At 37.9% G+C, this 23,949-nt stretch overlaps 1 protein-coding gene across 4 annotated transcripts in view; it reads right to left on the reverse strand.

Annotated features, from left to right (window-relative positions):
- Window positions 1-1,682: 1,682 nt before the first annotated feature.
- Window positions 1,683-23,949, reverse strand: part of fam135b (family with sequence similarity 135 member B) — a 50,229-nt gene continuing 27,962 nt past the window's right edge. For all 4 annotated transcript variants that reach the window (XM_067412231.1, XM_067412230.1, XM_067412233.1 and 1 more), the window contains 13 exons: window positions 18,804-18,957; window positions 17,993-18,042; window positions 17,700-17,855; window positions 15,619-15,692; window positions 15,225-15,379; window positions 12,691-14,926; window positions 11,465-11,631; window positions 11,259-11,350; window positions 10,746-10,843; window positions 9,644-9,795; window positions 9,266-9,376; window positions 9,071-9,184; window positions 1,683-6,047 (listed from right to left, as the gene is read on the reverse strand). In XM_067412231.1, the coding sequence (XP_067268332.1) occupies window positions 5,842-6,047; window positions 9,071-9,184; window positions 9,266-9,376; window positions 9,644-9,795; window positions 10,746-10,843; window positions 11,259-11,350; window positions 11,465-11,631; window positions 12,691-14,926; window positions 15,225-15,379; window positions 15,619-15,692; window positions 17,700-17,855; window positions 17,993-18,042; window positions 18,804-18,957 (3,765 nt within the window). In that variant the 3' untranslated portion in view covers window positions 1,683-5,841. The remainder of the gene's footprint in view (window positions 6,048-9,070; window positions 9,185-9,265; window positions 9,377-9,643; window positions 9,796-10,745; window positions 10,844-11,258; window positions 11,351-11,464; window positions 11,632-12,690; window positions 14,927-15,224; window positions 15,380-15,618; window positions 15,693-17,699; window positions 17,856-17,992; window positions 18,043-18,803; window positions 18,958-23,949) is intronic.

Consider the following 23,949-nt stretch of genomic DNA (forward strand, 5'->3'; position numbering starts at 1 on the left):
TAATTGATTCCAATTGGTCAATACTGCCTGTCTGTTTACACTATGCTGCTACATTTTTAAATAGATGTTGTTTGTGGATATTGTGAGGTTACAGCACAATTTCAATATGAACAATAAACAAAGAAACAAAGTCTACTTTTAAAAGAAGAATACTATTTATTGTAATACTTCATTTGATCATAATATAATGTAATATTTCTCAATGTACACAGAATATATACTTATTTATATATTTGGGCATAAGCTACTACAAGGAACACAAAGTAATTAAAGCAAACAGAAAAAAAAAACATCAGAATATCATTGGCACAAATGTGAAAAATACATACTGGAAGAAAAACTAACTCAAATAAACACATTACAGTCTCACAGTGAATACATTTTCATCGGTTTTCACATTCATGACTTAATACACAGATCTGAATGAAAACACAAACGTATGCTCTAAATGAAGAACCGCTTACCCAACATTTGAGGAGACGAGCTGCCTCTTTATAAACACACACACACACACACACACACACACACACACACATGTTTGTTTTTGTGAAATGTGGGGACATTCCATAGACATAATGGTTTTTATACTGTACAAACCGTATTTACTATCCCCCTACACTACCCCTAACCCTAAACCTAACCCTCACAGGAAACTGTGCACACTTTTACTTTCTCACAAAAACTCATTCTGTGTGATTTATAAGCCTTTTGAAAAGTGGGGACATGCTGAATGTCCTCATATTTCACCTTTTTTTGTAATACCCATGTCATACCCATGTCATTATACACATTTATGTCCTGATATTTCACAAAAACAAGTACACACACACACACACACACACACACACACACACACACACACACACACACACACACACACACACTCCTAAATATTTGATTTGAATGGGAGTAATTTGTGTCTTAGAGATCTGTCAACCATGATGTTTGAATTAAAGACAGAGAAAGGTGTAACATTGTAAAAGGAAATATGTTTAAAGTCATATTGTTTGCATTCCATTTAACTTCCATTATGTGACATATTTCTGAGTTCAACAGGATGTTCAACGAGAAAAAGGCAGGACTTCATCTACTGGGAATTGATTAGATTGTGAAATGCGGTCTCTTAAAAGTGTCGTAACTACAGCATCTAGACACCAAAACGCATCTTCATAAATGGATAGATGTAAGAAGCCGTGTATTCTGATCAAATACATTTTTGCTAATAACATATTAAGCACAAATATATTATTGTACATAACCTAACCCTAATTGATGGAGTGTGTAGCTTTTTATTTCTTATACAACCATGTAGGAAGACACATCATGGCCATATTCCAGGATGACAATGTCAAGATTCATCAGGCTCAGATTGTGAAAGAATGGTTCAGAGAGCATGAAGAATCATTTTCACACATGAATTGGCAACTCTGAGTCCAGACCTTAAATTCATTGAAAGTCTTTGGGATGTGCAGGAGGAGACTTTACACAGTGCTCACCTCTTGCATCAATAATCGATGCATCTCTTGATGGAAATAAACATTGTGATGTTATTTCCATTAAGAGGTGCATCGATTTTTGGTCAAGATCTTGCCAATTCATGTCTGAAAATGATTCTTCATGCTTCCTCCCAACCATTCTTTCACAATGTGAGCTTGATGAATCTTGACATTGTCATCCTGGAATATGACCATGATGTTTCTTCCTACTAAGGGTCGCACCGACTAATCGACTATATAATGCTTTAAGCGTGACTTCGACTAGTCACTAGTCATGGCCTATAGTGGCCGCAACAGGATAATAAATCTTTAAAGTCCACATTTACACTCCGTATCCAACAGTTAATGACAAATAAATGCATTTTTCAAGAGCGCTACACAAGATATGTTTGATTATACCATCTGTATGCTCAATATTGATTGGATGAATACACATTTTAAACAGCTTATTGTAAGTTAGTCGCCGTTCTAAACTGCACTGCTACATAACACACACACAGAGACATAGATCGTGCACGTTCCGTGATTTATCAATAAAATAGCAAATTTTAGCAAATATTTCTTAACTAAAACCCACAGCTTCACTATTCGTAGAGAGATGCTGCCAGATAGAATTAATTCACACACGCAATCGCTTTCTCACTAATGCATTCATATAAATGTAATCTTTACTGTGTTATTTTATCTGTATCTAATTTAGAACGAGCTGAAATCTGCGAGAAATATAACAACACAAAGACAAAAGAACTGATAAAATAAATTTATGTAGGAGCAATAGCCTTGTGGGCAGCGCTGTCACATTACGCCATAGCTGTGCACAAGGCAACCTGTGTTCCAGTCTTAGTTTAAGGTTGTTCACACAGGATGCATTTTTCTTTCAAAAATGTGAAACGCAGGCAGTGGAATAGGGAAAAAATGCAAGGTCTCAACACGCTTTTTTAATTTGAACTTAATCGCCACGTTTTTAGAATGTCGTGTCATGCGCGAGACACTGCAAAAGACGCAAGACGTGAGTGCAATGGTTATATACACATCCGTCTTGCATAGAAAAAAAAACCTTTTACATATAAGAAAAAATCAAAAAGTAGTGCATTGGAATGGAAAAAAAACATGTTCTGTGTGAACGGCCCCTTATTGACTCTACTTTAATCACATAAATGTCAACTTTAGAAAATCTGAAGTCGTTCAACCCCTACTTCCTGCATAGTTGTTTAAAAAAAGAAAGCTACACACTCCATCAATTAAGGTTAAAAGAACTGTTCCCAAACATATAACATGCTACAGCAGAAGCATAATAATCACTGCAATAATTATCCAATCATAGACTTGTAAGCGTTTGCCTATTTAAATCCAAACCGCAACTTGTTTCTTCTTTGTGGCTGGGCAGTCTATATGAAAAAGGACAAGTCCTTCATTGTATAAAACCCCAATTTCCTGCTTCAATAATAAATGTTTCTATTGCATACACTTTCTATTGTACTTCCTTATCAATAACACTTAATTGATTGTGTTACAATCTGAAAGATAATAATAATGGGTTATTGAAGGGTTCAAGTGCTTCAAGTATTTTTTTAATGTATAGCATCTGTTAATACAGTTTTGCCCTTGGTAAGTATTCGCACTTCAGATTAGCTCTATTCCCGTAATTAATATGCTTGACTTGTGTGAGCAAACTCTGCCATCAGCCCACATTAGCTGGCAAACAAACAAACAAGCACACTGAGACCCCAGTGCAGCAGAGCATGATGGGTAATGGGGCATTATGGCTGATGGCTCCTTCAGCGGTAAAAAAAGCAGTGGAGTCATGTGACACACTCCTGTACTAAGAGGCGGAGTTAAATTAGTGTCAATCACCGTGACAGTGTATTTACCGACTAATCAAGCGTCAGTCAGCGTGTACATAAAAGCTTAGCGGGGACAGAAAGGGCATCTTCTAAGTCTGCTGACACGGCGGCACTGATCTAAACCCAATCACACGGTGCTGACAGCAGCTGAATGAGACCCAGAACTCACTGAAAACAAGAGCTAAAGATGCTGAACGAGGTGAAAACCCGAGGTGTGGCTGCAGAGAGATGTTTGTAAGTGTTACCCTTGAGGAGCAGACAGATGAATAACAGGCTTTATGGGAAAACTAAGTGTGTGCATTGTAATGGGGCCTCAGAGAGATCAGACCGAGGTCATTCCAGTGAGATACAATGCAATAAATAAGAAAAGCTGCTCTGGTGGAGTTCAGTGGTAAAACAGACCAGCAAGAACTAAAAACACAGTTTTGCTAACACAACGACGTGGCAATTGAAACCATTCACCCATCTCACGACAACCACACACACAAATTTGCTTACAGAACATGTTTTCAACAAAACGGGGCTGCAACTTCCATAAACACTAAAGACACTTTCAATTTTCATGGGGTTTCAATGAACAATTCTTAAGCGAAACAATAAATGTTAATGAAAAAAAAAAAAAAAAAATCTAATATCAGAGCTGAAAAGAAAGCTGTTGAAGTTTTAGGTACACTACTATTCAGAAGAATATATATATATATATTTTTTTTTTATACTTTTATTCAGCAAAATGTATTGAATTGATCAGAGGTGACAGTAAAGACATTTGTTACTAAAGATTTCTATTACAATATTGTTTTTTGTTTTTAACTGTTTGCAACATTGAGAATAATTAGGAATGTTTCTTGAGCAGCAAATCAGGATATTAATGATTTCTGAAGGATCATGTGACACTGAAGACTGGAGTAATGATGCTGAAAATTCAGCTTTGATCACAAGAAATAAATTTACATTTTAAATATTATCAAATAGAAAACAGTCATTTTAAATTGTAATAATATTTCACAATATTACTGTTTTTTACTGTATCTTTGATCAAATAAATGCAGCATTTGTGAGCATATGAGACTCTTTTAATAATTTTGAGACTGTTTTAATAATTTTAAAATTTCTTACCAACCCTAAACTTCTGAATATTAGTTTAGTAAAGGTTTTTGACTTTGATCTATTATACATCAGATCCGCTTTAGACCTATCCATACAGTCAAAACCTTTTCATACAAACATATTTTCTGTCATTTGTGCACAAAATCAATTTCTATGTTAAGCATAGTGTAAATGAGGCTATAAATGATTGGATGGGTGTAAAAAGAAAACCAATTACAATTCAAGTATGCAAGTATCGCTCTACCCTGCCTTGCAAACACTTTAAGTAAAGATGGAAGTATTCTGTTAACGTTCGAAGGAGTATTAACAAAAGCATGAGATAAGGAAATGCATTTTCTGTCAAGTGTGATGGCAAAACATCTTTCCCATACATTTGAGTTCATTCAATCCTGAAGTATTAATAAAGATATAGATATGAATGCCCACACAATCAAACTGCAGCAAATTAAATTGAAAATGTCTTACAAGAATGTATTGATTTAGTTATTATTTTTCGTGTTTTTATAGGGCTATGTTGTCATTTTTGGAGTTTTTGGACACCCAACACTCCTTTGTTGTTCCATGGAAGAAAGAAGAACTCTGGTTTGGAATGATGACAGAATGTTCATTCAAGTGAACTAACCATTTAAAATGAATCAACGAAACACTGAAATGATAGAAGATGTTGAGAAATACTCACTTTGTGATAGTTAAGGCTGGAATGGTAAACACATTCAGATCATGATCTCTGTTCACCAAATGAATACTGTTACAGGGGAATGTATTCCATCACGATACAAAAAACAATGGATTTGGCTTATTTCACAGTGAGATTCACACTTCACAACATGAGTCAAAACACACAAACTATAAAAGAATGACTCAGTAAAATGAAACTTAAAAACACTGAAGCGTTCTCATAACGCGAAACTCAAACGCCAGGTGAATGACTGAATTTACTCTTCAAGTATTAAATTCCAGTGAGATTGACTTCAAGTTACGAACGGCGCAGCAAATATACGTTCGGTGACTGGAGGGAATGGAGAACCAAGGCTGTTGTTACAACACCAGCTACACACCGAATTTACATTCAAATGATTAACTCTCCAGTTATGATTATTCAATGTTAAGTTACTACGTCAAAGCTTCGTTAAGGCGAGTGTAGGCCTCCAGCTGTTAGTTTCCTCTATTTGCTTAGTATACAGTGTTCTTTCTGTACAGATTTTACATACGTTTATTCAGATTCACAGTCTGAATCTTCAATTTCTGTTTTCTTTGCATCCACAGGCGGAACTTATTGAAAAAATTCCAGAGCTCATTATGACTCTGAAATGAAATGTGATTGGCTGATTTGAAATGTAATCTGATTGGCTCTCCAACAGAACTTGAGGCATGATGTCATCTCTAAAGCTCAGCTATTTGAAGTAGTTGAGCCCGGCCACCAGAAGAAACTTCTCCAGGAAGAGTTCAGAGTCAAGCACCGCGATGTGAGCTGCGCGTCCGATCAGCGTGTTGGCCGTGTTCGGTAACGCATGAAACACGTTCTGTCTGATCAAACGACAGTTTGGAGCGCTCTGCAATGGCTGGAGTAAGTTATTGATCATCTCTGTATATACTGGACCTGTTAGGGAACAAATGGATATAACGCACATTACATACAGAATATACTATAATATAATTCCAGCTTTGCATCACAGTTACTTTAAATAGTAATGATATTTCACAATATTACTGCATTTTTGATCAAACAAATGCAGCCTTGGTGAGCAGAGATTTCTTTGAAAAACATTTTTAAAATTCTTAGCAATGCCAAACTTGTGAAAAATTCTAAATAAATGTAACGTTTTTTCCTGGTGCAATGCCTTGCCCCGTAGACTTTGATTTTAAATGCACTGCATGTAAAATGCACTTTTATGAATAAATGGCATGCGACAGTCTTGCATAGTTTTCAAAGAACTGATGCATAAACCTTGCAAATTCTGCAAATCTAGTGACTAGTTCTTTCCCAGAAGGGTCTTAGAATTCGTAAACATGACTTTGTCTCCCAGCGGATTGAGAAAAACCTGTGCCCGCAGACTCTTGGAAATCCTACCAATCTGATTGGAACTCGCCATATTGAGAAAGCTCATGCCATTTGTTTTTTTTTTTTGCAGTCTGCAGCTAGCTATGCATTGACATAGTATGCACATTCATATCCAAACCAAGTCTCTATTTCTAGCCATCCTCCATTGTTCTATGTGATCATAGTCTTTGTGTGTGTGTATGTGACAGCTCAGAGTGTGTATCCTTAGCTCTGTCTGTCACACTGACACTCACAGAGAGGCTGAATTCTCTAATCTGTCTCTCAAACTGAGAGAAAAATACCTGTCAAAGAGCTGCACGCCACTGACTGGTGACAGTCTCATAAACTGAAGAACACTCTCTTTCCTCTCGCTTTCTCTTTAACTTCTTGTCGCAGCTTCCTTTTCATTCACACCACTGGCAGAGCGATTTGCTGCTAATGGGGTATGTGTGCAGAAACATCTCAGGTTGATTTGTATTTTATATGTAAAAAAATTAAAAGAATTGTTGAAGCGATTGATCTCAGGGCATTCAAATCGGTAGCTAGGGTGTTGCTAAGTGCTAAGTGGAAGTTGCTAGGGCATTACTATGCTGTTGCTAGGCTGTTTTGAGTGTTTTAGAATGTTGGTATGTGGTTGCTGGAGTTTTCAGCACTATTCCATGGGTGTTCCAAAGGAATATATACGTAGATGGGTTTTGACTGCTCCAGACACGTTGACAGGTGTGATAACAAGGACGTTAAAAACAGCAGCCTCTAGTGTAAGTCACTAGTGCACCTCTTGAGACCAGGGGAGTGAGGTTTACCTGCACAGCTCTTTACTAGCTGGCCTGTATTACACTCACTCCCACCCGGGTCATGGCACCAATGTAACCTCCTCCGGTTCTACTTGTTCTGCTTTGGATGGACCTGTTGAGGCCAGGGGAGTGAGGTCTACCTGCACAGCTCTTTACTAGCTGGCCTCCATTACACTCACTCCCACCCGGGTCACGGCACCAATGTAACCTCCTCTGGTTCTACTTGCTCTGCTTTGGATGGACCTGTTGAGGCCAGGGGAGTGAGGTCTACCTGCACAGCTCTTTACTAGCTGGCCTCCATTACACTAACTCCCACCCGGGTCACGGCACCAATATAACCTCCTCCAGTTCTACTCCACTGCTCTGAGCAGACTTCTTGAGGCCAGGGGTGTGAAGTTTACCTGCACAGCTCTTTACTAGCTGGCCTCTGTTAAACTGGTTTGTTTTAACTCAATATGCAATATCCATATGCAGAATTATCACATTAATGACAAACTAAATACTGTGAAAATCATCTGCTAAGATCTATTGCAGATATACATATTTGAATACATGTGAATAACTAGGTTGCAGATGCACAGACAACTTGGCTGTTACAATATGGCAGATGGCTTACGTATAGCGGCCCATAGAAACAGACACTAATGAAGCGTTTATGTGTAATATATATATATATATATACAGTACAGTCCAAAAGTTTGGAACCACTAAGATTTTTAATGTTTTTAAAAGAAGTTTCGTCTGCTCACCAAGGCTACATTTATTTAATTAAAAATACAGTAAAAACAGTAATATTGTGAAATATTATTACAATTTGAAATAACTGTTTTCTATTTGAATATATTTCACAAAGTAATTTATTCCTGTGATGCAAAGCTGAATTTTCAGCATCATTACTGCAGTCTTCAGTGTCACATGATCCTTCAGAAATCATTCAAATATGCTGATCTGCTGCTCAAGAAACATTTAATGTGTACAATTGTACAAAATATTTGTGTACAATATGTTTTTTCAGGATTATTTGATGAATAGAAAGTTCAAAAGAACAGTGTTTATCTGAAATTTAATCTTTTGTAACATTATAAATGTCTTTACTGCCATTTGATTTAATGCATCCTTGCTGAATAAAAGTATTAATTTCTTTAATTTCTTTTAAAAAAAAAAAAAAAAAATTCTTACTGACCCCAAACTTTTGAACGGTAGTGTATAATGTTACAAAATCTTTGTATTTCAGATAAATTGTGTTCTTTTGAACTTTCTATTCATCAAGGAATCCTGAAAAAAAAGTAAACTGTGAAAAAAAATGTTTTCAACATTGAAAATAATCATAAATGTTTATTGAGCAGCAAATCAGCATATTAGAATGATTTCTGAAGGATCATGTGACACTGAAGACTGGAGTAACGATGCTGAAAATTCAGCTTTGCATCACAGGAATAAATTACTTTGTCAAATATATTTAAATAGTACACAGTTATTATAAATTGTAATAATATTTCACAATATTACTGTTTTTTACTGTATTTTTTATTAAATAAATGTAGCCTTGGTGAGCAGACGAAACTTCTTTTAAAAACATTAAAAATCTTAGTGGTTCCAAACTTTTGGACTGTACTGTGTATATATATATATATATATATATATATATATATATATATATATATATATATATATATATATATATATATATATATATGTTATGGGTTGTTCCTGTTGGCTGCTATGGGGGTTGCAATGTCCTTTCTAGGGAGTTCTGGGTTGGAACATGACGTTTTTGAGCTAACAGACCTGTGGTTCTGTCTTTAAGGGCTGTCCGACACATCTCAATGCGGGCTGAGTGGAAGGGCACGTATCGGTCCTGTGGGGAGGCCACCAACACCACGTTCTTGAAGAACTGCAGACCTGGACAAAGAAAGTAAGACAACTTAGGTATTTATGTATATGTGTTGGTGTTCATCCTTGATTATTTGCCCATGTGTCTACCTGGTTTCTTGCTGAGCGTGTAGAGGAAGGTCTGTCGTGGGTCAGTGTGGTCCCTGAACGTAAGCTGCAGTAGGGATCCAGACTTCTTCAGTTTCTGCATTAGCCATAGACCTGAAGAAGTCATAGGGGTTTATAAAGACGTGGAAACCGTGATACATTTTTCCAGGACTCTTTGATGAATATAAAGTTCAAAAGAACAGATTTTATTTGAAAAATAGAACTCTTTCGTAATATTTTAAATGTCTTTTTTGACATTTTTGATCAATTTAATACATCCTTGCTGAATAAAAGTGTTAATTTCTAAAAAAAAAAAAAAAAAATCATACTGACCCCAGGTTTTAAAGGTTTTGTATCTGTGTGATGTATTTCTGTGTGTACCTGTGCTGACCAGCGTGCTGTTGTTATACAGTGTTCCCAGGTGGGGTCCAGACAGGGACAGGAAAGTGTGGAGTTTACAGAGGTAACAGCGAAATCTGGGTCGGGTCAGAACAGAGCGAATGATGACATTCCCCAAAGAGTGTCCGATAAAACTGCAGAAAAGAAACAAAAAAGTCAGGCATCAAACTTTCCAAAAATGGTGGATTCAGTTTTGATGAGCTTCTAGGTCTCTTTACATTTAAATTATTTCTACATTTCACTTAGGAGCTACAGCTTCAATTAAGTCTCTCACGATATTCATTAAACTTTTTTTAACGTTTGATTTTGAAAAGACATTAGAGACTTTATAGCAGGAACAAAGACAGAGAGGACAGGGAATGGGAAGTATATCAAAAGACAATAAAATGACTGTAAAATGAAGATTAAAACTGAACTAGGAGAAACGTTTGTTCCATTTTCCAGTGGATTGTGTGAATTTAATTGCTTTTGAATTCCAAACACCACCTTTCTTTAACTCTACTGCCATCTTGTGGTAATAAAAGGTATAACATGCAGTTCTAGTGGGATCAGTGGTCTATTACCATCCAGGAGCCAATATCACACTTGAACTTCTGTGTACACTATTTGTATCGTGGACTCTAAAAGCAAGTGCAGCTTTATACTTAATCTGGATCAAGCATTTGGAGGCAAATCTTGTCTACAACATACTATTTAGTAGCAAGAAACCACTGAAGATCATACCTTTATCAAATTGTTCATGAATACCACTGTGTAAAGTGGTTGTGGCAGATGTATCTAAATGTCCAACCACAAGGGGGCGCACTAGTCTGTAATTTGTGTATATATGTACATTGTGTGTGTAGGATCACAGGGTTTTAATAAGTCATATGCATTGTTTAACTGGCTAACATGACATAGTTAGGCCTTGCTAGTAGATACCGTAACTCTCTGGATGCAAAAAGCATGAAATTGAATGTCTATTGGTCCAGACCAATAGTTTGAGCTCTAATGCTGTGCAGCTGAAATTGGCTGTGGTTTTATTGCACTGATATAATATGCTGGTAAGTTTTCTGCTGTTGATTGAGGTAATATGTTTATAAACCTGATTCGGTGGATGGTGAGGTTATACAGCTGGATGTGCTGAATTATCTCGTCCATAAGTCTGTCAGTCATGGTGTCAAAATCTGCAAATGTGTCCACCTGGAGACAGAAAATGAGGGAATGTCAACAGAAAACTGATCAATAGTGGGGACCAAATAGTTGTTATTGGTTGTTGAGTGCAGTACATGAGTATTGCTACAAGAGCTCACCAAATAGTATTATTCCCATTGTTACCTATAATAATTGTCTATTTTTAATCACTTTTTAAAATTGTTCCTATTTAAATCTACAAAGTCTTCCCAATGGTTTATTATGCCTTCCTGGCTCATATTCTCCATGTTGTTCAGTAATATCGTTCAATATTGCTGAAAAGATTTGCTCATTTTTGGCGTGATCTTGGTGTGATTCTGATCTAATCCCTGACTTTGTCATTGTCATTATGTAATTAATGTCCTGAGTGCTCTGATTGGCTGAATGGAGTTCACCAAGTTTGCTGGTTGGATGGATGTTCTACCTGGTTGCGTTCTGACATGAGGAAGTCCAGTCTAGATCCTGGCAGCCCGAGCTCTATAAATGTCTTGACCAACCGCAGATCTGCACTGTTACCTGGTAAAACAATCACAAAAAAGATTGCTACAGATACACGTATTATTTTTCATCTTAAATGTTTTGTAAACCTCTATAAATCTATATGTATGTCTTTAAGGTTGGAACGTTTACCATCAAGTCCATGGACACACACCACAAGGTGTATCCCATCCTCAAACTCTGTGTCATCTTCCTCAGGGGGGAAGTATGGAAGATCAGAGGCGAGGTAAGGCAGGTCACTGTAGAGAGTGCCTCTGAACACCAGCTCACTCAGCAGGGCTTCCTTTGCCTTATAGAAGCTATGAGTCAACAATGAAGAACTTTAATACTACAGTGAACGAGCACTAAAGTAGTATAGTAACAGGGTGCTGTGGGCTGGTTACCAGGGTGTTGCTATGCAGTTGGATTTAGCACATTCCATTGCAGTTTTATTGTTTGATAAGGAAATTGACATTTTTGATCCTAGCACAAACAGTGCAGCAAAATTTACTACCTAGGTGTAGCAATTTGTTCAAATAATTAAGCATGAGCACTAGTAATAGTGACACACTATATAGTAGGAGTTTAACGGTACACAAACATTATGGTTCGGTACGTACCTAAGCACTGATGTCACGGTTTGGTACAGGTTCGGTAATATTTATTTATTTTTTTATATAATAATCAATACTCAAATAAAAAAAAAAATTATATTGCACATAAGGGGTTTTGCATTAACTTCTAAATCTAATTATAAAATCAATCATTTACACAGTTACTGTCATATCTTGTTTTCATGACAAATTTATTTAAACGTATATTAAATAATTACTAACAGGTAAAGTAAATATAATGAATATATAGACTAATATAGTGCATATATTTAGTGAAATGCTCCCTTCTAGAGTTCCTTTCTCTAGTGAACTAACATGCTGTGAACACTAAATGACTTGCCTGAGGTAAATGTAGTGCTACTTGAGATATTATTCTCAAGCTGTTTTATTGATGACTTTCCGTGGTTGAAACACTGAGTGAGAGATTACACGTAAACATATCTAAGCATAGATCGTCTGTTCTTCTTCTTCTTCAGCACTTTTTCCTGTTGTGGCGGTTAGCAAACAGCGTTGCATTACCGCACATGCCCCCTGCTGGATTGGAGTGTAGATCATCTGTGACTGACTGTATTCATCATCTTACTGTATGCACTGAACCGTGACGTCTGTACCATGATGGTTCGGAATGACTACATGTACTGTTACATCCCTACTATATAGTATATAGACACACATTAGTGACTAATTTAGTAATAGTAAACACACTAACAATAAAATGTTGCTGCTAACTTTAAGCATGAAACTTTGTTTAAAAGAAAACCTTACTTAATCATTCTCTCGTTGATTTCCTGGTCAGCACCAAGGAAGGTGTTGGAGGAGATGATTCCGAAGGAGCCCAGGGGTTGATGGGTAATGGGGGAGGTGGCTTGGCGTGTGGAGATTCCACTGACTGACGGTGAATCACGAAGTACGGACGAGAAGGGCAAACATGTGGGAGCGCACGACACCGACAGGTTCACAACCTCCACCACTTTTTTATTCATGAATGCCAGACCTGTACTTTGCACTTTATTGGCTCTGCTCTGCCCCTCTAGTGCCTGCTGCTCTCTCTCATTGGCCAAAAGCTTGATGAGATCTGCGGGCCTTTCTTTCTCATTAGCAGTAATTCCGTGACTGCTCTTGTCATCGGTTGGTAAATCTGGGAGGTTCTCCGTACTTACTTCCTCGAGTTCATTCAAATGAATGTTACAGACACTGAGATCATCATGGTCCTTTTGATATGCATTTAACTCTAGCACCCCTTTGTGTTTGCAATATTCATTTTCACAGCTACAAATCTCCATGTTGTCATCCATTAGACCAGAATACTCTTTAAGCAAAACGTTTCCTTGACATTCCTCAGAGTTTTCAGTCAGTTCCTCCACTGTGGCATTTTCAACACCATTATCCAACAAAAATTGCTGGTATAGTAACATTTCTGTATTTACAAAAGCAAGATCTGTCTTTTCCTGATTGGACGACTCATCTGTGTCAATCTCCTGATTGTTTGTTTCGTTTCTGTCTGCACTAGTAACACCATGAAGATTCTGCTTCACCTCATTGGCTGCTTCAGTACTCTGCCTTAGCTGATTGGCCACACAAATATTCATCTTCTCCTGATAGATTGATTCCTCTCTGCCCTCCCTAGTATTGCCTTGAATATTCCGCTTCACCTCTTTGGCTTCTTCCTCACTCAGCCTCAACTGATTGGCCATACTAACATCCCCTTTCTCTTGATCGGTTGTTTCCTCTTTTTCCTCCCTAGGAAGATTCCGCTTTACCTCACTAGCTGCTTCCTCACTCAGCCTCAGCTGATTGACCACACAGACCACCTGATTAGGTGTTTCACGATCCTCCTCGGTGTCGTCAGGGCTGCTGATCTGCGGCGCTGAGGCGGATTTGGTCAAAGTGTTGAGCTGCCTCTCATCCTCCTCTTCGTACGGTAGCGAGCTTATGGAGGTCAAAGAGGCCTGTGTGGCACTGGGCAGGCTGCTGTGACTTTCCGTCTGTAAGCCCTCCAGAGAGCTCTGATGCACCGCCTGATGCCGTACCAAGTTCTGCAAGACGTCACGACCCCCTGCGACAACTCCTCGACCCTCCAGGGTCCAGGCTACAGAGCTTGGCTCGCTCTCAATACCCGAGTCTGAGATAACAGAGGAGGATCGGTTCATTAGCTTAGACCCGCCCAAGAATACGCCTCTGGGCGGGTTTTCGGACAAGCGACGGTTCTGTTGTAGAAAGTTACGAGAAGGGGACGTGGCTAAAGGGTCGGTTCCAAGAGACTTGGTGTTCAGTAGATTAGCTGGTGATGTATTCTTGCTCCCATAATCCTTTGCAGGTGCTTCAATGTATCTGTCATCTAATACTGCCTGTGGCTCCTCGTTGCCAAGACTCCCAGTATTGCCTGGTGTTTGAAGATGGTTGTCATGGTTATGATTGGGCAAGAACTCGAAGCTGTCAAGACTCGTGAGGTCGGGAAGTTCTGCAGCATCTGCTGGAACAAGCAGCAATGCCTGTCTGCTACTAAAATCAGTACTTTGGGTAATATTAGTTTGTTTTAGACCTGCATGATCAGATTCATCAAAGTCAACGGTTTCTTTTTGGCAGCTAGTTTTCTCCAGGTTACCCGTATCTATTGCGTCATCGCTGTCTACAGACCTACAGTCAACATCAAATCCTTCCTCTGTTTCATATTGGCATGTGGCTTCATCAACAGACCCATTTCTTGAATCACTTCTTGTCATGATGCATTCGCTTCTATTAATATCTGTCTCACACACATGGCCAATCAGAGTCTCTCCTTGAGGTCTTGTCTCTTTATAATCAGTGATGCAATCCTCCTGCTGGCCAATCAGCGCCATGTAAGTGGGCAAATCCATGCTATCTTCACAGGGAGGTTTCTCAGGGGGTGGTGCTGGTGAATTGGTGTCATGTGTTCCTTCAACTGTACTGATAGTTCTGGTTAGCTCAGGACATGGTTGAGAGTTCAAAACAGACTGATTTTGCTCATGGACGTTGTAGTCTAGAACAGAGAAACAGAAAAGCATTCGACTGTGTTTGTTCTGTTATTAAAAAAAAATGAAGGATACTTTAAGCCGTGTCCCTACCAAAGCGTTTTTATCCAGCTGAAAACGCTAGGCGCTCTGCTGCTTCAGCATTATTAAGCTCATTATTGTGTTCTTTTATTTATTAGTTTGTTAGTTAATTATTCTGTTCATTTAATCTTTTGTTCATTAATTAATTAATTAGTTAACTTATTCATTCATTAGTTTGGCCATTAATTAATTCTAATTTTAAACAGGGTCTCCGTTGGCTGTCACCTAAACAGGGCGTGTCCACGTATCTGTCCTCGAAGATGATTGGCAGGCTGCTCCAGTCTCCGTCAATGTCCAGGCATTCCACAGGAAGTGGAGGCATTCGGAGCAGGTAATCAGAGTTGCGCATCTCTGTGGCCACCTGTGCGTGTCTGTTGATTCTGTCATGAGAGATACACAGAGGTTTCAATGCGTTTCACATGTGTATTTATGGCACAGTTACATGCTTGCTGTACTATATATGTTAATTATTCTTATTTATATGAGAAATGAAACAAAACTATGGTATATGAATGTGGTAATCATTCAGCACCATGGTATTAAAGTGATTTTGCCAGTTTGCTAGTGTATTTGTGCATGTGTCTGAAAGAGAAAGACAGACACTACATTAAAGACTCACAGCTCCTCCTGAAATGTAAGTGAGGACTCTTTGGGATGTTCTGTGAAGAAATACGCTTCAGAAAATCTCCTGACCTGCACAAACATACACACAGACATTCAGTATGTACACAAATCATACAACACTACTTGTAGATCTCAAAGACACATTCTTTGTTGTTCGTTTCGATTTTTTAATCAGAGGCACTTTTGAATATTCAAATCAGCTCTTCACGTAAAATGATAAATTGTACACGCAAATACCTAATAATAAATTTAACATAATAGTATTTTTAACATGCAAAGTAGAATCTGTGATTTAAACACTTTTTTTAGTTGTTAAAAGCCTGTGTGAAAAAAAAGTTACTTCTTTTCTTTAAAATCAGTTTTTAGTTGTCAAAAAAGTTCCCCTTCTTGAAGAATCACACATTTCAAACTAATTCCTATACTGTATCAAGTCACTGTAGATCATGCTGAGTTATACATCATTCATGCTGCATCTGAATCATTTCAACTTTTCTCTCTCTATTTGTCTTGCAGGCACATTATGAATGCATTACAATCTTGTGTCTTATATATCTTTTTTAAGATCAGTCACACGTCCTCCACGGTGAGCAGGAATATTTTATAAAGGAACCTTGTGTAATAAAACCGCTCTAGTAATAAAGACAAAATTGGATTCATCTCTTTATCTTTTTCATCATTATAATAACTCACAGTTCTGTAATTAAAAGCTGAGCTGTCCTGTGGGTGGAATCACTGCATGTATCAGAAGAGATGAAGTTTCTGTCTAATACATCGCTCAAGATGAAGCAGAGTTGTGAGGGATGCTGGGAAATTCAGGCTGTGTAGGCGAACCTCAGTTTATTCCAGGATTTATCCTACAATAATATAAATCAGACTGACTAGAGACGAATTCTACTCTTAGCAATAATGCCAATTTGCCAGTGGGATTATTAAGTGAGCTACTGTATTTGAATTTATATATTTCATAAAGCGAAAATGGGCTTTAGAAATTCACCCTGTATGGCACTAAAAAACAGGGTTTTGCAACATTTGTAGAAGGCTTACATAATCCAGGGTTAGAAAAAGACCTATAGGTGTTGAACATGCTCATTAAAGTAGAAATGGCCTTTGCAACCCATTTTACTTCTGTAATTTTACATGTTTCTGAGTGAAACATGACACACTATGTAACTTTTTTTGTTCAAAATTAACAAAATTTAAATAAGCCAATGCATCATCAATGCTTCTTGCAAAAAGTGTTTATGTCTCACCCTGATTGACTATGGTAAGCCTATTATAAGTGTTTATCTTTTAAACCTATTGGGATGGTTTTTGTGGGAAATTGTGTACATGAATCACTCGCCAGTGCGTGTGTCTTCATATCAGTAAATCGAGAAAAGTTGCTCTGGCTACTTTGATGCGTGTATGGTGTGGGAGTGGCATAGGTTAGTTGACAGCGAGTGTGAATGGTTGACATGGAGCCACTAAATCTCCAACCTCCAGGGAATCGCCCGTTTTAAAACACGCTGAACAGAGGGGAGTCTGCTGGCAAAAGAAAATGCGACAGAGCTCGTAATAAAACAAGAACCAACATTAGCTTGGCTTTTCACAAGAACTGAGGGATTTGAAATGTTGTATAAGCATCGCCATGTTGATGGTGTTTTTTTTTTTACAGATGAGTAAGGTATTTTATTGAACATATAAGTTGCCATATGTAGCTCTAACAGAGTTCATTGTAAAGCATTATCTATTGTGAAGGGCCATTTGATTGTAGCTCTATGCTGGAATTCATTTTCAAGGGAGTACCGTGTCTACTAATGGGTATAGCTTGAGTAACGTCTTCAGCTAGTTAGATCCTTTCCATCTAAACTGGTTATATTGTTAAGCCTAGTAGTGAATGTTTTATTAGCAATAGGATAACCATATTCATCCTCACAGTCGCACAGAGCCAAAGCACAACCAAAACAATGTTCTTCCGCAAAATGCATGCAGTTTTGTTTTTTAACCACTAGAGGGCCAAAAGTTACATAGTGTACCTTTAACAAGATAAAATGTAGTCCAGGACTTCCCAGCCTAACATAAAACAGCCTCTCTCACCCTTAGCGTGTGGTGCTCCTGGGCCAGGTATGAGCGGATATGTGGATTAGGAACCGTGGCTTCCAAAAACTGTGTCCAAAGAGCAGACAGCTGAGCACAGAGCTGCGTCAGATCTTTACTGATCTGTTCAGCTACCTTCTCATGGCCACTTTGCAGCTACAGAGAGAGAGAGAGAGAGGTCAGTCTTATTTAGTCACAGAGCAATACTGATTCATGTGATGGTGTTAAAGAACCTAAATCATTGCCATTGTGTGTTTTTTACGGTTATTTGATAAGTACAGTGTTTCCCAAACCTGCAGTTCAATAGTCAGCTGGTTTAATGTTTCTTCAAGGGGAAGATCCTCTGGAAACAAGAACATTGGGGAAAGGTTAGACCATGCAAAATTTCACTTACAAAAAAGTATCATGGTAATACCTTTTTTTTTCTTCTTTAAATTACCTCTGAGCATGTGAATACCATGATAAATTGATATTGGTGATCATTCAATACCACCCAGTATGTGTCAAAGTACCATAGTATTACCATCCATGTAATCACTATATTATGATATTGTCAGTTTTGAAGATGTCTGTGTTATCTTGATGATATAATGCAGGGATTCCCAAACTTTTTTGTCAGCTGAATCCCTTTGACAAAGTATTTACTTAAAGTACCTCCTGAGAGTTAATATTTCAATACAGTAGTTTAAAAACACATTCACAAGTTCATGATTTTCTGATATTGGTTAATGGTCACATGACATACAGGCAAACAAATAAAATATTCATCTTTTTTAATAAGTGTTATATTTATCATTAGCTTTCCAACACTTTTAAACCACCTGCAAACTTTGTCCTTAAACTTTGTCCTGTTCCTTACACAAAAATAATGAATGAACTTCTTTTATGTTGCTGTTATTGTGCTTTTGTCTTTTGTGGAGCATCTGTTTAAAATATTGTTGTATGTCCCACAGAAGAAAGAAAATCTTGGTGGTTTTGAAAGACATGATGGTGAGTAAATATTGACAGAATAGTAATTTTTGAGTGAACTGTCCCTTTAAACCATCTTAGAGAAAGCCACACACATTTAAAATAAATGAGTTGCATAAGAGGTAGTGTTTATACCCGTCTCCATGCTTTGCAGTTGAGGGATCTCCTTCATTAGTGCTGTGTAATATGAGCGCAGAGCTCTGTGAGCCACCAGCAACAGTTTACAGATGCGCCGGTGCCACGTGTAAGCTCTCTGCAGACAGTTCTCCGATGGCACATAAAAACTGCCCTGGAAACAAACACACAAGCACACAGGACATACAGGGTGGAGGTCAGCTTTTACTGCATGTCACACTTCTTCCCTGTTATTTCTGCTCACACATAACCAGGTTGCATAAACGCTGAACAAAGGTTTTCTCAGCTTTAGCACAGCTTTAGTTACACAGCTACTGCTGAGTTCTCATAAATGCTCATTTAATAGCTGAAAGCACATGCTTCTCATGACAAAAAGAGGAAAAGGAGAATAGACCATGTCTGTCGGTCTATCTGTCTATCATTTATGTGTGAAGTGGTTGTTATGAGCAGCAGCTGTATGTTTGTTTAGCTGAGCCTGAAGCTCAATAATTAGATGAAGATCAAACGCAAGGTAAAACTTTAAACGCAGTCAGTTTCCCAGCAGTAAAATGGAAGTGTGCATACGTGGCACTTGCTTATGGAGAACGACACAGGGACGTCCTGTCGTCAGGAAGTGCACACGTATACTTCTCTGAGACGACAGACCCTCTCTGTTAACATACTGTACCGATAACTACAAAAGATTGTTTATATTATGTCACTCTTTTATGCAAAGCTGAATCAGCATCATTACTCCAGTCTTCAGTGTCACATGGTCCTTCAGAAATCATTCTAATATGCTGATTTGCTGCTCAGGAAACATTTCTTATTATTATCAATGTTGAAAACAGTTGTGCAGCTTAATATTTTTGTGGAAACTGTGATACTTAGGATTCTTTGATATATAAAAAGTTCTGCGTTTATTTCAAATGGAAATCTTTTGAACATTATAAAAGTCTTAACTGTCACTTTTGAGCAATTTAATGCACCTTTGCTTTATAAAAGTATTAATTCCTTTAAAAAAGTTACAATAAAGTTGAAACAGGCTTCTCTATGAATCTAACACTAAATGCGAGCTATTTTTAAATGTACAGTTTTATAACTATACCAAAAAACAGAGGTGATGCTCTAAAGTTTTGGAGCAAAAGCTCATAGATTGCTGATGCAGGAGTGATTGTGTGTCTGTTGGGCCTCTAATATGTCTTTACTGCATACTTGTGTATACTGTGTAATGTATGTATGCTCAAGGTGTAAAGATTGTGGTGAACACTGTCATTATATGTGTGAAGCTTTGTAATCTACATTCAGTTATGTCCTTTTGACTCAAACAGATGCGTACTGAATTCAGTCTCTCTCTCTTTCTCTCTCACACACACACACATGCACACACACAAACATCTGTTCTGTGCTTTCTGTTGACATTTCTCACTTTTAAGTATCTGTAACAGCTGGAAAACTCACACAGTCAATATTACACTCACATAAAAATGACATATTTTGATCATAGATTGAGTTCATAGAGCCAAACTGAATGTAAGAAGTTTGAGTGCAGAGTAAATGCATCGTGGGATAGTGTCATCACTGGGTGACCATGTGGTCAACTTGTGTACAAACACATTCATGCAAGTCTGTGCACTATATATTACAAGTACATTCAAGAATCAATTTGATCTAGTTCAACTCACCATCTTCAATTGCAGCAGTTAACAGGGAGAATATAAAACAATCCAAATTTTAGGTTGTTCACTGAAGTTTTAGTTCTCACACAAAGTTATTATATGATTCAGAAGTCTTGTAATATATACAAGCCATATTCCTTTTATGATACTGTTTGGTAACATTTTATTTTAATGGTCCACTCTAGACATTCTACTGACTATAAGTAACTTTTCCCTTTTGACCGGGAACTCGCACTGCATCCGAAGACACTTTGGGGAACACCAAAGTGTCTTCAGACGCAGTGTCTCATTCCCCTTCTCAGGGAACCATGGTTATATGCGTAACCTGAGACGGTCAACTTATTCAGCTAACCCGAACCCTATCACCTAACAGTATACTATCAAGGGCTTTTCACATTGCGCTTAACCCTGGCTTATTGTTGTTCAAATACCGCTTTTAACCCCGGGTAAAGGAACGTTTCACACTTTTAATTGAGAAGCAGGGTTTGTCCTGCTTTTTACCCGGAGTTATGAAACCCTGCTCCGGATTGCGGTGCTAAACTTGTACAGTGTGAAGCAGTGCTAGAATGTTACAGCTCGACGTTTAGCAACAGACAACCAATCGCATACTCATATTTGCATGCTTTGGATAGGCATGGAACAGTCACAGTGTATTTAAACAATAATTTCAGCATTTGAGAGAAAAAAATGTCAAATGCTGATAGAAAACGCAGCAATTTGAGTGAAGAGACTGTTTCATTCTTGCCTTTATAGTCCAAAATGTCCATTCAGTATAAACTTAGTGAGCTATTTAAAAAGGTCATATCCAATCAATGACACTGACACCACAGATATGCAAATAAGAATGTTAACCCAGGGTTTAAGAATGTACAATGTGAAACATTAGCTTATGACTACCCAGGACCCAGGATTGTTAACCCCGGGTTAATTATGAGCCGTGTGAAATGTGAAGCAAGATAACCCAGGATTCTGTTTACACAGGGTTTAGAATGACCCAGGGTTAATTATTTCAAGTGTGAAAAGCCCTTCAGTCTACCAATACTCTAATGAGAGTTAGGTGACATGTAGTTGCAAAGTTACTTATGCCTCGTTTCCACTGAACGGTTCGGTTCGGTACGGTTCGGAGCGGTACACCTTGATCAGGCTTGCGTTTCCACCGCAAACAGTACCCTTACTTGATAGGCGTGGCCAGAAAATAGTGATCGACGTCATTCTCGCGCGAAGAAGAAAACTATATAGTAAACAACAATGGAGGACAAGCTACAGCAGATCTTGTTCTTGCTTCTCGGCTTGAGGCTGTCTGTCACAAAAAGAAGACGAGTTTTGCATTCGGCGTTTCAGAATACAAAGATTGCAAAGTTCAGACGTCCATGCCGCAGCACCTACCAGCAAGCGGAGGAGAAACCCCGCGTAATTTAAAAACTATTTTACTGTGTCATGAAATGTAGTTTTAAAAGTTTTTCAGGCGAGAATGTAGTTGTTTAAATCTCAAATCTGTGGTTAATTTATAAAGAGAGTGCCTATTTGAAAATTTGATCTGACGTTGTCGGAGTTGTGAGATCCAGGCAATCACCGGGCGCTCGGTGCTAATGTACCCAGCTGAGAGCAGCTGTACCTCGGCTAGTCCTTCTGACATTCGCCGCTGGCTCTGATGTCTCTGTAATGGTTAAAAACAAGATATCATTCATCTTGTGTATAACGGGCAATCTTTGGTCTCATGAATTTATAATTTGTTCCCGGTCAAATCGCTTTGGCTGAAGGGAAAATTAAGTTTTATAACTTTATATATTTATTTAACTTTACCGTTGTAGTGTGCTGTACGTTTGACTGAATTGTTTGTTTGTCTTTATTTCTTATTGTAGCCTATAGCTTCTCATATTTTACTTATAATGGTTATTATTGATAATTAAAACTGACGTTTAACAAAAAGAGAAGGCTGTTTTGTCTTATTTCATGTCATTTTATTATAGGCTACATACAGTGAATATAATCAGAGTACATATGCACATATTGCCTGAATCACACATTAATAGGTTTCATAGTTTTTAAATAAAAACGAAAAGAGGCAGGGTTGTGTTTTATATTTTGTTTTGTTATATAGCCTACATGAAGTGAAGATAATTAATGCACACGTTGTCTGAACCACATTTGTGTGTGCTGTGTGGCGCCTCTTGTGTTGTCATTCCCCTTGTAGCACGCGCAAGTGACGATTCTCTGTCAACCAATCAACTTTCTGCAGAGTGTAGCTCCACCCTTTTGGTACGGTACTGTTGTGCTTGGTACCCCAACGAAAGGGTCCCAAAAAAGTGGTACGTTACGGCTCGGAATTAGGGTACCATTCACAACTTTTGACAATGGAAACGGAAAAAAATGCGTACCGTACCGTACCGAACCGAACCGTACCGTACCGCTCAGTGGAAACGAGGCATATAGTTAAAAATGTCTAAAGTGTCTAAAAATATCTAAAGTGGACCATCGAAATAAAATGTAACCTACTATTTTTGCATGCTTTTAGAAGTGTGACATCTCCAGTCCTCATTCATTGTAATTGTAGGGGAGAACCTGACAATTTCTCAAAATTTCTCTTTTGTGTTCTAGGCTACAGATGAAAGAAAGTTTGGATGGAACAATATAAAGATGAGTAAATGATTAATGAACCATTCCTTTAAGTGACCAAATACATTTTGCAAAAAACAAAAATATCAACTCATCACCCAATAAGCTTAAAGATTTAATCTTATGGCATATATAGAGAAAAGAGTATGATAAAAAAGCATCACATTATATCCTTCATCGTAAAGTAAAAGTGCTGAGGAGGCCTGTGAGCTCTTATAGAAAGAAGAGAGAGATGCTTGCTCCTCATGTTTAAGGCTGTTAAAGCTGGGCTCGTTACGATGATCAAACGCTGCCTCCCTCCAGCATAATGCTGTACTTAATAAAGTGCCCTGCAGGGGGGGTGTAAACATAGGACCCATATGGAGACGAGAGAGCTCGTTACGATTTCCTGCCTAAATGGAAATCTCCACAGGCAAGAGAAACCTCTCAATCCTTCCAATCAGAAAAAAAAAAAAAAAATGCAGGGCTACTTTGTCCTCAGCTACTGGTCAGAAAGGACAAATTACCTATGCTGTTTAATTCTAAATTGTTCTGGCTGAAGGTCTGAATTTCATGTAGAGCCAACTGAAGCAGGTAGCTATTATTTGGAAATACTATATACTAGCATATTGAATATTATATGCACTGCATGCTGCCTGGTATTTTTAAAAGAAATAATTGCATTACGCACCCAGTAGTATTCAAAGTTTTAAAAATGACAATTAAGTTGCATTGCATTATGGGATACTCATATAGCATCTCAGTGTATTGTACATTTTGGTAAGTATAATAGGTAATATGGATTGTCTATGCATACTGCAAGAATTGTTTGAGTATTATGGAATTATGCTATTCACACAACATAGCATCAGCATTTTCTTTCTTGATATATA

The sequence above is a fragment of the Chanodichthys erythropterus genome, chromosome 15, assembly GCF_024489055.1.
Source record: "Chanodichthys erythropterus isolate Z2021 chromosome 15, ASM2448905v1, whole genome shotgun sequence".
In the NCBI taxonomy this organism is placed as follows: Eukaryota; Metazoa; Chordata; class Actinopteri; order Cypriniformes; family Xenocyprididae; genus Chanodichthys; species Chanodichthys erythropterus.